This window comes from Tiliqua scincoides, chromosome 2 (genome assembly GCF_035046505.1).
Source record: "Tiliqua scincoides isolate rTilSci1 chromosome 2, rTilSci1.hap2, whole genome shotgun sequence".
Lineage (NCBI taxonomy): Eukaryota > Metazoa > Chordata > Lepidosauria > Squamata > Scincidae > Tiliqua > Tiliqua scincoides.
Genome location: NC_089822.1, coordinates 150,324,850 through 150,338,162, shown reverse-complemented (window position 1 = coordinate 150,338,162; position 13,313 = coordinate 150,324,850). Strand labels below are relative to the sequence as shown.

The window sequence follows — 13,313 nt, the reverse complement described above, 5'->3', positions numbered from 1 at the left end:
CATTGCAGCAGTAATTCCTGTGTCCCTTTTTGAGCTGCACAGGAAGCTGAGTGGGGAACAGGAGATTGTTTTGGCACTGATCAGGACTAGCCAGCTTAGTCAGTCTTAACCTACCCCTTCAGAGTTTGGATGTAAAGGCTTCTGGATGAGTGAGAATCTCAGGGTGTGTTGATCATCCAAAACAGCCAACCTCAAGTAGTGTTTTCTGCAACTCTGGGGGAGACTGTGTGGTGCCCTAACAGTGCTGCATGGGGGCAGCTCCAAAGCATCATGACAGAAATTATGTGGGGCTCCAAATCAAGCTGCACAGATGTCTAGCTTAGAAGGGGACACAGGCTTCCACCCTCCACTCCAGTTTGGAGCTAGAGAAGTTGGTGGGGATCATCACTTTAATTGTGGTGCATCCTTTTAAGCTCAGCACAGCTGTGGAGATCATCCCTCCTCCCGAGCTCTAAACTGGGGAGACAGAAAAGAGAGAGCTTCATACTTCTCTTGTTACCATCACCAGAGAACAATGTAACATTCACCATGGTGATGGGAACTAGAAGAAATGTGGAACTGTTTATTGTTTTTGAGATATATTCCTATGTCCACACTCTGCTTTTCCATTCACCATAATGATGAAACTAAGGAGTATGTCCCTTGCACAAACCCTGGGGCAAAAAAACAGTCTCCCTTGCCTAAGGATGGTAATGTAGACCATTTATTTCTGCACTGACTTGGTTGCTACCAAATCTGTGCTGGTTAGTAAATGTAGCACAGAAATATAGAAGTAGCATTTGTGCTTGCAGGATACATACAACATTCAATATAAAGTGAAATGCAGCACAAAAGAGAAGGGGGTACATGTGGAGGAGAAAATGGCATGGGCCAATTCCTGACAATCCCATGAGTTTTAGGTTCTGATGACTGCATTTCTTGCATGACTGTGGCATTCATTCCAGAGCTAGTTGTTTTATAAGATTTATGTCCAGGAGTGATGACTGCAGGGGCATGTCCTGTGAATGTGTTATCCCAGCTGCTGTAGGTGATCATGAGAAGCTGTTGTTCATTGTGTTGATGAAAGATGGATGATGTGATTAATTGTTCAGCTGCAGTGAATCACATCTGTTTAAATGTGTTGCTGAAGAAAGAGTGGAAGGGAAGGGGAGTCGCAAGTGTATTTCCCTCTCTGAAAATCCTTTCAATGTGCGAAGTTTTATTAATAATGGTTGTTAAACAGAACTGCCAGGCCAACCCAACACTTTTCAATATGTGCGGTGGATATTCATTTCCAAATAGGGCCTAATGAATGTTCTGGGAGTACATGATACTGCAGAATTGCTGGGACTAAGGCAATGCAGACCTAATCAGTAACCTGGATGGAAGACCTGTGTGAGGGCAGGATATACATTTAATAAATGTTTAAAATGAAAGTTAAAACATTTTATTCTCTTCTGTTTGGGTAACACTCTCTTTCAGAATGTAATGCAATGTAATCTGCATTATAGTTGTTTTATGGAATAACTTTATTATCAGAAGTACTGATCCCGGTTCATGGCTCTTCGCTCTGTTTGCATCATGTCTGCATCTTGTTGAACCAATGAAGACTCAAAGCAGTATTCATTTTTCCTACAAGGTTTTTTCTTATACTTTTGTAGACAGAAAAATTCATCGTGTTATATAGTTTTGTCTGCAGGGTGAACAAAGAACCAATAAATCAGACAATGAGTGAATGCCACAAGTATGCACTTGTACTCACAAATGTGTACTGTATTGGAAAAACTTAGCTTTAGAGTGTCTTTACTTAGTAGCTCTTTCAATTAAAAAAGGGGGGGTGTTGCTATGTAGACTGAACAAGTTGGCAACTCTGGCAAGAGTAGCATATTTTTGTCTCTTTTAAGCTATATACCTGTGGCCCCTCTTGACATTTTTCATTCCTGTAAGTATTTCAGTGTATAAGCATATTTGGCTTAATCCTGCCATTTGCTACTGCAATATTCACGTATTGTTCTCAGGTATCTTTCTACTTGTTAGTGTTCATCTTGGCATACCAAAGCTATGATGGTAGTGAGTCTAATTACCTTCCACAAGGGTTCATTGTGGCTGGGAACAGCTGCTATTAAAATGGGATTATTGTGCCAGTGTGCTGGCAAAGTGGATGCTCAGCCATGTGATAAGTAAACCTGAGAAGGTGGGTTCCATATCCAGGTATTGTTCAGCCCATGCTGGCCCCAAAAATGGCCCTTAGAGCAGTGTAAGATTGGAGTGTGCTTCGTGACTGATCTCCTTGAAGCTTTTGCTATGCCATATTTTTCAAGGAGTGTTCATGAATCCTGAAAAATTTTGGGGGGAGAGAGAGATTTCCTTCAATCATACTGTAGCAGTAAAAAATGTCATAAAATATCAAAAGTCATTGTAAAAGGAAGCTAGGTTATGGCTTCTGCCTTTATTTAGATCAGGTATAGATTGGGTAAGGAAAATCCCAAGTATCATTAACTCTAAGTCTTCAAATGAAGACTCTTCCATCCAAACTTTTCAGATAACTATGCATTTAGATTAACTATAGGACTTTGTTGTAATAGTAGCGCTTAGCTTTTGTGGTGGAGAGAGTGTGTAGGTGGAGAAAGGTTGTACAAATATAGTGCATAACAAGAATGTGAAGATTACTGGAATAAGGGCTAATGGAATCTCAACATCACCACCCCTTTTTAAAGTATATTTTCTTATACTTAAACAAGGATCTTTGTCAACTATTAAGTGCCAAAATAATAAGTCAGCTGTAACTTGGAAATGTGATGATCTCATTAATAAGGCAGTAATTGACCACCACCTGCTTCTGGCAAGCTCATAAGCTTGGTAGTGCTAATTTAAGCACCACATAACTAAAGTATCAGTGGGATGCTAATTGTACATAAAGTAAAAAACCACGACCTTAATGAAGGAGAAATTGCTTAATATTTAGTTGCATTTAAAGGTGATATGTATACGTTAAAAAAAAGCATACTGACATTTTCAAAAGGAAAAATTGTAACTCTTTAAATGCTGAAGTTAAGTGCCACATAAATATCCTGCTAGCAGAATTTATAGGGAACAGTGAGGTCTTGTGACCAATAAAAAAAAGTTCCAGACTTTGTTTTATTTAAAAATGTGCCCTTCACATATAAATACAGCATCTTGTACTGATTTGGGAATACTCCTCAGACTTTGGGTTCCACAATAATTTTTTGCTGAACAATGTGGCTATCAAGCTCAGTAATGACCACCCATTGGCATATAACTTCTTTTACATAGAGAGGATTTTTATTGTTGGCAAGCACTGCCATTTCACACCTTCCACATCAAGCATGCCAACATTCTGTTCTCATTGACATATGGTAATTTTGTGGAGAAGGGAGATGCTGTTAATGTAGTACATCAAATATTTTTTTCTCGGGTATTGTATTGAGAGTAGAGAATCATCCACTATAGAGTCTTGCAGAATTCTAGAAGAAGAAAATAACCAGTTTCTGTACTGTTAAGTAGTCAGTTTGTTAACAGGAAACAATATAAGACAGAGCCCATAATAGTCAGCCATTTGAAGCAGTTATTCTCCCAAAGCAACAGTCTTCCTTGTTCATATAGTCTGATTTTAGTTTGTCTCCTGCTCTGCTGCTCCCTGCAGAATGCAGCTTAGGTTACTTCAGCGATGTAATATTCTCTTGCATCTTTATCTTTCTGGGTCCCATTTGACAATGAGACCCTCTTTATTCTCTGTCCCTGATTAAAGATGCATGACTACATCCTCCTCCCTCCCACTCACCCCATAGCATCTTGCAGAATCCATTGCCACAAGGAGTGTTCAAAGCAAAGTCAGCTTTCTTCCTTTCCCTCCTCTCTACCAATTGTCACTGTAGTCTTTCATATGTATGTATTCATGCATCCCCTTTTTCTGACCTTAATGTGTCATCCCCAATGCCTGAGCTGGATGCTAGTGCCAAATGTCTCATGAAAGGGTTGCTGATGAGGGTTGTTAGCTGTAAAAACAAAAACAGGCTGCTTGCTTCTCATTTAATTGGCACCCCATGTGAAATATGGTGGAAAACTCACTTTTGAAAGGAATTCTGTATTGCAGGACCTTCATTTTGTCCCATTCTTGTTATTAGACACTAGCAAAATGCTCATCGGAATGACAGGTCAAATGTATGAAGAATTTGTGTATTTGAAAGACTGTGAGAGTATGTGTTGTGTTTCTGCACAGTACTCACACAGATGCATTGCACTCCTTTTCAGGATCCTAGTGGGTGAGGGCCAAGCCACCTAGTGTCAGTGTTGGGAGCAGATTTTGTTCTTGCTGTACCAGATTTTGTTCCCCGTGCAGTGTTTTATAATTCCCATACTTGTGATTGGTAAAACACTTATATTGGAGGATGTAAAGAGATGTACTTGGGAACACAATCTGAAAGAGAATCTAGCCAATAAAGGAGAATCTTGTCCTGCTGACTATGGTAATTGAGAATGAAATCTATTTCTACTTGTGTGACCTCATCCTAGGTTCGGTTTCTGTATCATGCTGTTGTGTGACAGAATGTTGGAAGGTGGCCTACAGCCCAAGACATTTTAGTGCCTGAAGTGGGGTGCAGAATATTACCCCACTCTCCATATGCACTCATCCCCCATCTTATTCTGCATGTTCCTTCCTCTGTGTCTCTCTTCTTTACTGCTGCGTCGACAGCAGGCATAGTGTGCTACCGTGTCTGGGAGCCACAGTGAATGGATAGGAAGAATGATTTCCAAACATAGAGTTGAACTAGAGTAGAGCTGGTTACTTTGTTGTGTGGTATCATTGGCTACAGCAGAGGTGAACAGGTGGAGTGGTGGTGGTTCTAAATCTCCCCCAAATCAATCACCTAAGGCAGTGATTTTCAACCCTTTTCATCTCAAGACACACTGAGAAGGTGCTAAAATGGTCAAGGCACACCATCCGTTTTTTGATCATTGGTAAAGCACACCATGCTGCTGGTCGGGGTCTCACATTCCCAATGGCCCTATTAATATATGACCTTCCTCCAAACTTCTGGGGCACACCTGCAGGCCATTCGCAGCACACCAGTGTGCCATGGCACAGTGGTTGAAAATGGCTGGCCTAAGGCAACTTCGCTGCATAGTAGGGCCAGCTCTGCTGACATCTATCATCAATCTGTTTAGGCTTCTTCCCTCGGTATGAGCCCAAAGACTATTATCGGCCTATTTTCTCACACTTTAGTATATAGACTCATTTAGGGTAGGTATACATGAAAAAGTAGCCACAGGGAGCTGCTTTACTTTGTTCATATCCTGGCTCATCCATATGGCAAGGTGTTCACATGTGCTGCAACTTTCTATTCTGATCGATAACATCATAAAAGCATTCTGGATTTATGTAAGAAATTGCTACATGTGAGTAACTTGATATGTGGAGCATCCACCATGGGGAGCAATCTGAAGTTGCCTCTGTGTGACTGATTGTTCATGGGTAGTGGCCTCAGTTCAGAACAAACTGGTCTCTGATTTACCCCATGTCATCTCTACAGAACCAGAGGGAATGTAATTGAAGCAAAAAAGAATATGCTGTGCTGATCAGGCATAACAATCTTCAGAATTTTTATATACCTGGGACGGATTACTCTTAGGCAACTGCTTCATCTAGAGCGCTATCCAAGAGATGTGTATGAGCTCTGGGAAGCCTTTGAGTTTCATGTGGCTGGCCTTTTAGCTATTCTATCCTGCATTCCTCTCTGGACAGGCTATCTGTATACATTTTTGTTGTCCCCCAGAGCCTTGCCTGTGCAGCAGTCGTTGCATTTTGTTGTTTGCTACTGGGCCTCAGTTTTGCAAATGCTTTGTCTTGTTTTGTCTTAGCTGATTTTCCTAGCTCCTTCTACTTGCCCATTTTCTTCTCTCTCCAGTGCTGAGCCATTCCTGTGTCTGTGCTCTGCTTATACTTTCATTTCCTGCATAGTTTACTCTTTCATTTACTAGTCTTAGCTCTTATTCTACCTTTGACTATAAGACTTGTTTCTTCTTTGTCCTCGATTATGTAACAGTTCCTGTTCTGCAGTACCCCTTCATAACTATCCATATTTCCTGCTGCAGTTTATCCCAGACCTTTTTATGACCATACTTTGACATTGTGCTTTTGTCATTATTGCTTCAACTCTACCATGTCGCTTTGCAAACAGCTTTCGGCCTTGCTCTAATCTTTCTTTTGGCCTGATTTGTGGCCTTGGCATCAGCTCCTGGGTTAACATTTTCATTTTTCTGTGAACCATACCCTATAGTTGCAGAACCTCAGTGTCTCCCAATCTGTTGTCCTTTGGGAGATCACACATGTGTCTGAAATATTTCTGTTAGTGATTCATAACCTTTTCTGATTTCCTACATGGTGGAACTTTTGAAGTTGAAATTGCCATTGAGGAATACAAGTTAAAGGTCGTTCCTGCTTATCTTTCATTACATGTTTGTGAGCTGGACTTGGTAATGTACTCTGTCGTACTTGCAAAAATTCTGTTGGTAGAGGTGTACATAGAATGGAACTCACTAGATTTAGGAGGGCAGTAAGTATAATCATGGATGATATGCTCAGAGACTGAACCATCACTCCTGTCAGCTTTTCAGGCTTGTTTCCGCAACTGTAATGACCAGAAATCAGTTCAAAGCCAAATCTTAAAATTAATGACATGATCCAACCATGCAGTACGTTTGCTCCTTAGGAGCTAGGACTGAAACATTCGTGTTTACTTAAAGTATTTTTAGGAGTATTAAAAGCATCTGTGTAGCATTGCAACAAGCACATCATCAAGACTACTTGTTTGCAGAAGAGATAATGTACTTTAAGTAGAGCCCTGTGACTTATCCAAAGCAAATTGTCTGATCATACTTGGAGAACGGAATGGGATGCTAGTACCAAATGGTTCCCTCGGCAGCTCCCACAGAAGGATGCCTATCCGTCTTGTCTTGCTCCCCATGATGCTGTAACCTCAGGGATTTAGAAGTCACTGGAAGAGTAATAGAAAGACACTTTTAAGTTTTAGCCATTTAAGAAACGATACAGTTGTGGGAAGGCAGTTCTTTTTCCTATACCTGGCTTGTGGAAAGCTGTACTACCTTGTGGAGCAGGTTCGCAGCTTGGGGGCCTGGACTCGCAGCTGCTCCTGGATTCCCAGGTGGCGGCTGTGGCTAGGGGGGCTTTTGCGCAGCTTCGGCTGGTGCGCCAGCTGCGACCGTACTTGGATCGTGCAGACCTGGCCACGGTGATCCATGCCACGGTGACATCAAGTTTAGATTACTGTAACGCACTCTATGTGGGGCTGCCCCTGAAGATGGTTCGGAAACTACAATTAGTACAGAATGCGGCGGCCCGTGTGGTCACCGGAGCCAAGCGGTTTGACTCTGTCAGCCCGCTTCTCCGGGGGCTACATTGGCTGCCCATTCGTTTCCGGGCCCAATTCAAGGTGCTGGTTTTGACCTTTAAAGCCCTATACTGCTCCGGGCCAGGATATCTTAGAGACCGCCTACTCCCGTACAATCCGGCTCGCCATCTCAGGTCATCAGAGAGGGCCTTTTTGCAAGTGCAGCCACCCAAGGAGGTCCGGGGGGCGGCTGCAAGAAATAGGGCCTTCTCGGTAGTGGCACCAACATTATGGAACTCCCTTCCCCTTGATTTGAGAATGGCTCCCTCTCTTGAGAGTTTTCGGCGAGGCCTGAAAACATTGTTGTTTAAACAAGCCTTCTGATTTCTGGCCTTCTTAACATTTTTATACATCTTTTAGTTTTTTACAGGCTTGATTCCTCGGTGACTTGCTCTTTTATGCTGTCTTTTAATCTGACTACTGTTTTTATGGCCTCTGTAATGTGTTTTAAAATGTTTTTATTTTCTATGTATTAATGTTTTTAAAATCTGTTGTTTTTAATATGTTAGCCGCCCTGGGTCCCTTTAGGGAGAAGGGCGGGATAAAAATAAAGTTTATTATTATTATTATTATTATTATTATTATTACTACTACTACCTACTCCATTTACCTAGATTGAATGAGCAAGAGCTGACTGTTCTCTGCAGATGTGGCTTGTTCATAATTGCTTTCGAGTTCTCTCAAATGCACAAAGCGGCTGAACTGAATGAACAGCAAGTTGAATCCTGCCCAGGGGCCTTGGGCTCCTTGGACATGGAGCAGCTACCCTGTGTTTTCATACAAAAAATATTAGCCAAGATTTCTTCATCAACGTCTTTGTTTCTGAGATCAATTGAAAACTGGATTTGAAGGAGAAAAAATTACTATGGCATGAAATATTCATAAATCATCCAGTGGCATAAAATAAATTCTCCTCAGGTTATTGTACTCATTGTTTTCTCTCCCCCCCCCAACCCCCACCCTGGTATCTTGTTTTGCAGTCATGCCAAGCCGACCTTGTGAAGGACAATGGTCACAAATATTTCCTTTCTGTTTTGGCAGATCCCTACATGCCGGTAAGGACAAATGATCAGCTTATGCTTTTTTCCTCCCCCCCTTTCAAACTCAGTTTAGAACTTGCTTGCTTGTTTTCTTTTACCCAATGTGCTGTTCTTCTGAGGCAGCTGTGTTGTTGGTGGTACAGATAGTGAGAGGCGGTGGTAACATGCAACAGTCCTATTCAGGAGAGGTGTAGGATTAGTGGATAGGGCAAATGTTTTCTCTGTCATCCATAAGAGAGCAAAACTGATTAACAATACTCTGTGCAGTCAGAACAGACGAAAGAAGGTATTTCTTCACACATTGCATAATTGCTTTACTATCAGATGCTTTACCATCAAAATTCGCTACCATCAGATGGGTGACGGCCACTGGCTTGTATGATTTTAAAAGGGGATTAGACAAATTTATGGATAAACTGTTTATCGGTGACTCCTAACCAGCATGCCTATATGGTACCTCCATGTTCAGTGGCAGTAGACCATTCAGAACCAGTTGCTAGAGAGAAGGCAGGAGTGAAGAAGGGCTCATTGCCTTCATGCTCTCCTTTTGAGCTCTCCAAAGGCATCTGGTTGGCCACTCTGGAAAACAGGAGACACTGATAGAGTAGGCTGCAGTCTACCAGACAAGCCAAGGTGGAGACTTCAAACATTTTAATGATTTTTGGCTTAATTAAAGTGTGTTTCACACAGAAATTCTTTTGTTGCTTAGTATTTTTTTTTTTTTGTCATTGTGAAAGAAGCCACAATAAATCTATTGAAAGGTTATTTTTTGTCATCACTGGCATCCTTCAGTCTCGGGAGACTATAGTATCGCGCTCTGAAAAGTGGTTCTGGAACAGCGTCTAGTATGGCTGAAGAGGCCAATTCGGGAGTGACAATCCCTTCCACACTGGGAGCAAATGTAGTCTGTCCCTGGTGTGTCACCCTGGCTGTGGGTCTTCCTTCTTTGCCTCCGTCTGTTGGACAAGTGCTTCTTCAAACTGGGAGAGGCCATGCTGCACAGCCTGCCTCCAAGTGGGACACTCAGAGACCTTGGTTTCCCATTTGTTGAGGTCCATTCCTAAGGCCTTCAGATCCCTCTTGCAGATGTCCTTGTATCGCAGCTGCGGTCTACCTGTAGGGTGCTTTCCCTGCACAAGTTCTCCATAGAGGAAATCCTTTGGGATCTGGCCATTGCCCATTCTCGCGACATGACCAAGCCAACGCAGGCGTCTCTGTTTCAGCAGTGCATACATGCTAGGGATTCCAGCACGTTCCAGGACTGTGTTGTTTGGAACTTTGTCCTACCAGGTGATACCGAGGATGTGTCGGAGGCAGCGCATGTGGAAAGCGTTCAGTTTCCTCTCCTATTGTGAGCGAAGAGTCCATGACTCGCTGCAGTACAGAAGTGTACTCAAGATGCAAGCTCTGTAGACCTGGATCTTAGTATGTTCCGTCAGCTTCTTGTTGGACCAGACTCTCTTTGTGAGTCTGGAAAACGTGGTAGCTGCTTTACTGATGTATTTGTTTAGCTCGGTATCAAGAGAAAGAGTGTCAGAGATCATTGAGCCAAGGTACACAAAGTCATGGACAACCTCCAGTTCATGCGCAGAGATTGTATTGCAGGGAGGTGAGTTCACATCCTGAACCATGACCTGTGTTTTCTTCAGGCTGATCGTCAGTCCAAAGTCTTGGCAGGCCTTGCTATAACGATCCATGAGCTGCTGAAGATCTTTGGCAGAGTAGGCGGTGACAGCTGCATCGTCGGCAAAGAGGAAGTCACGCAAACATTTCAGTTGGACTTTGGACTTTGCTCTCAGTCTGGAGAGGTTGAAGAGCTTTCCGTCTGATCTGGTCCGGAGATAGATGCCTTCTGTTGCAGTTCCAAAGGCATGCTTCAGCAGGACAGAGAAGAAAATCCCAAACAAGGTCAGAGCAAGAACACAGCCCTGGTTCACTCCGCTTCGGATGTCAAAGGGGTCTGATGTGGAGCCATCAAAGACTACAGTGCCCTTCACGTGCTCATGGAAAGACCTGATGATGCTGAGGAGCCTGGGTGGACATCCAGTCTTGGCGAGAATCTTGACCAGGTCGAAAGCCTTCGTGAGATCTATGAAGGCTATAAAGAGTGGCTGTCGTTGTTCCCTGCATTTCTCCTGCAGTTGTCTAAGGGAGAATACCATATCAGTGGTGGACCTGTTGGCTCAGAATCCGCACTGCGATTCTGGATAGATGCTCTCTGCAAGTACCTGGAGCCTCTTTCATGCAACTCGGGCAAACAGCTTTACTACAATGCTAAGGAGAGAGATGCCGTGGTAGTTATTGCAGTCGCCCCTGTCGCCTTTGTTCTTGTACAGCGTGACGATGCTTGCATCCCTCATGTCCTGTGGTACTCCACCTTCTCTCCAGCAGAGACAGAGGATTTCATGCAGCACAGTGGCAATGATCTCTTTGCAGCACTTTAGGATCTCAGCAGGGATGCTGTCTTTCCCAGGAGCCTCACCAGAGGCAAGGGAGTCCAGGGCCACGTGAAGTTCTTCTAGGGTTGGTTCACTGTCAAGCTCCTCCAACACAGGCAGGCACTCAATGTTGTTCAGTGCTTCTTCGGTGGCTACATTTTCTCTGGAATATAGCTCAGAGTAGTGCTGCACACAGCGTTCCATCTGCTGTGCCCGGTCCTGGATGACCTCGCCTGTGGCAGATTTCAGAGGGGCAATTCTCTTATGTGTTGGACCTAGGGCCTGCTTGATACCATCATACATCTCCTTGATGTTGCCTGTGGCAGCTGCTATCTGTATCTCGGAACAGAGTTGGAGCCAGTAGTCGTTAGCACATCTCCAGCAGTCTGCTGGACTTTGCTGCGAGCAGCTCGAAGGACCTGCAGGTTGCACTCACTGGGGCAGGCTTTGTATGCCGCTAGAGCTCTCCTCTTTTCCTCAATGACTGGTGTCAACTCCTCAGAGTGGGCTTCAAACCAGTCTGCCGTCTTGTTGGTCTTTTTGTAAACAGCATTCTTGAAATGTTCCCATCTGTTGGATGCATTTGCATCGGCCGGGCCTGGAAGAATTTCCTCAAGCGCTCATGCAAATTCCTCCACTTTTCCCTGATCCTGAATCTTGCTGGTGTCAATGCGAGGTCTTCCTTTCTTTTTTGTGTGATATAGTCACTTTGTTCGCAGTTTCACTCTGCTGCACACCAGGGAGTGGTCAGTGTCGCAGGCAGCACCCTGATAACTGCGTGTGATCTTGATGCTGGGAAGGCTGGAGCATCTGGTGAGAATCAGGTCGAGCTGGTGCCAGTGCTTTGATCGTGGGTGTCTCCAAGAGACTCTATGTTGTGGCTTCATGTTGAAGAATGTGTTGCTGACACAGAGACCGTGATGGCAGCAAAATTCTAGCAGGCGTTGGCCATTTTCGTTCATCTTCCCAGTGACAAACTGACCTAAGCAAGTGGGCCACGAACTGTGATCAGCACCAACTCTAGCATTGAAGTCGCCAAGGATGAACAATGACTCTCAGGGACTTTCTTGATAGTGGTGGCCAGGTCATCGTAGAATTTGTCTTTATCTTCTGCTGGAAATGGCAGAGTCGGCGCATATGCACTGATGAGAGTGACAAGTCCTGCTGATGAGTGGAGCTGCAGGGACAAAATTCTTTCACTTCCCGCAGTAGGTGGGATGATGGATTCCAGCAGGGTATTTCTGACCGCAAAGCCAACGCCATGTTCCCTGGTCTCGTTTGGTGGTTTTCCCTGCCAGAAAAAAGAGAAATTTCTCTCCTTGACAGATCCTGAATCTGGCAACCTCATCTTTTGGAGGGCGACAATGTCCATCTGCAATCTGTTTGGCTCCATGTTGATGACAGCTGTTTTGCATGCGCCATCTATTTCTTGCAGGTCGTCAGAACAGCTAGGTGTCATTGTCCTAACGTTCCAGGTGCCCAGCTTTAGGGCAGGAGTTTTCTGTTTTCTGTTGCCTGGTGCAGAGTTGTCGATCCGCTTGTCAGTTTTCACCCTAAACCTCACACACCCCGTGAGGTTAACGGACCATGGCGAGGCAGCACCTTACTGATTGGGGACTGCCCAGCTTAAGGCGGGCGGTAGCTGCTCAATGAGATGCAATGATTTCTCCCACCGTCGGAAGCAGCCCCTGGCATCACACTCTACGCCAATCGAGCGAAGACTTATAACCGGTAAACTGCTGCTTCCCATGTTGTGCCGACGCCGTATGGCGAAGTTGGAGTGTCCTCTCCAGTGCGCAAAGCCTGGGTAAAGAAGGTATGGAGGCTAGGCTGTTACCCATGCAGCAAATCCCCCCTCTCCACATCGCTGAAATGGCCCAATGGAAAGGCAGAAGCCAATACAATTGGTTCCATAGGGAGTTCGTAGCTATCACGACAACTACATGGAAAGGGAGAAGGAATTTTCATTGAATGACTAGCTGCAGTGGGACTGCAGTGGTCCTGGTTGTGGGGCAAGGGGGTTGAGGGGAGGACCATGTGTCCCTGGACTGGCTGCCTCTGGCTCCCCTCTGTTTTGGAGGCAGCTCTGGATCCCCTGCTGAGTGTGTTTTTGCCTGGTTTGTTTTCCTCTCTGGTTCTGGTTGTGGGGGAAAGGAGGTCCCCTGGGGGCTGGGCGACAAGAATAGGCCCTCAGTTTGGCTGCACTTGTCGTAAGAGGCAACTAAACAGCCACCGGGTAAGTGGGACTCGTCAGCCGGGGAAGGCAGCTCATCAAAGAGACGGAAAACTCTGATCCTAAACCTCCATTGCCTTGTGGCTATATCCAGTTTTGGAAAAGGCTTCAGGAGTCAACCTTGAGGCAAAATCAGGAGCCGGAGTCCCTGAGGCAGTTTGCGGCTGTATACAGTTGCGCTCTGGCCACTCCT

General features: G+C 44.6%; 1 protein-coding gene across 5 annotated transcripts in view; it reads left to right on the top strand.

The window, feature by feature from the left end:
• RPTOR (regulatory associated protein of MTOR complex 1) overlaps positions 1–13,313 on the top strand; it is a 434,461-nt gene that overhangs the window by 310,432 nt on the left and 110,716 nt on the right. For all 5 annotated transcript variants that reach the window (XM_066615740.1, XM_066615739.1, XM_066615738.1 and 2 more), the window contains exon 14: positions 8,390–8,464. In XM_066615740.1, coding sequence (XP_066471837.1) covers positions 8,390–8,464 — 75 coding nt within the window. The remainder of the gene's footprint in view (positions 1–8,389; positions 8,465–13,313) is intronic.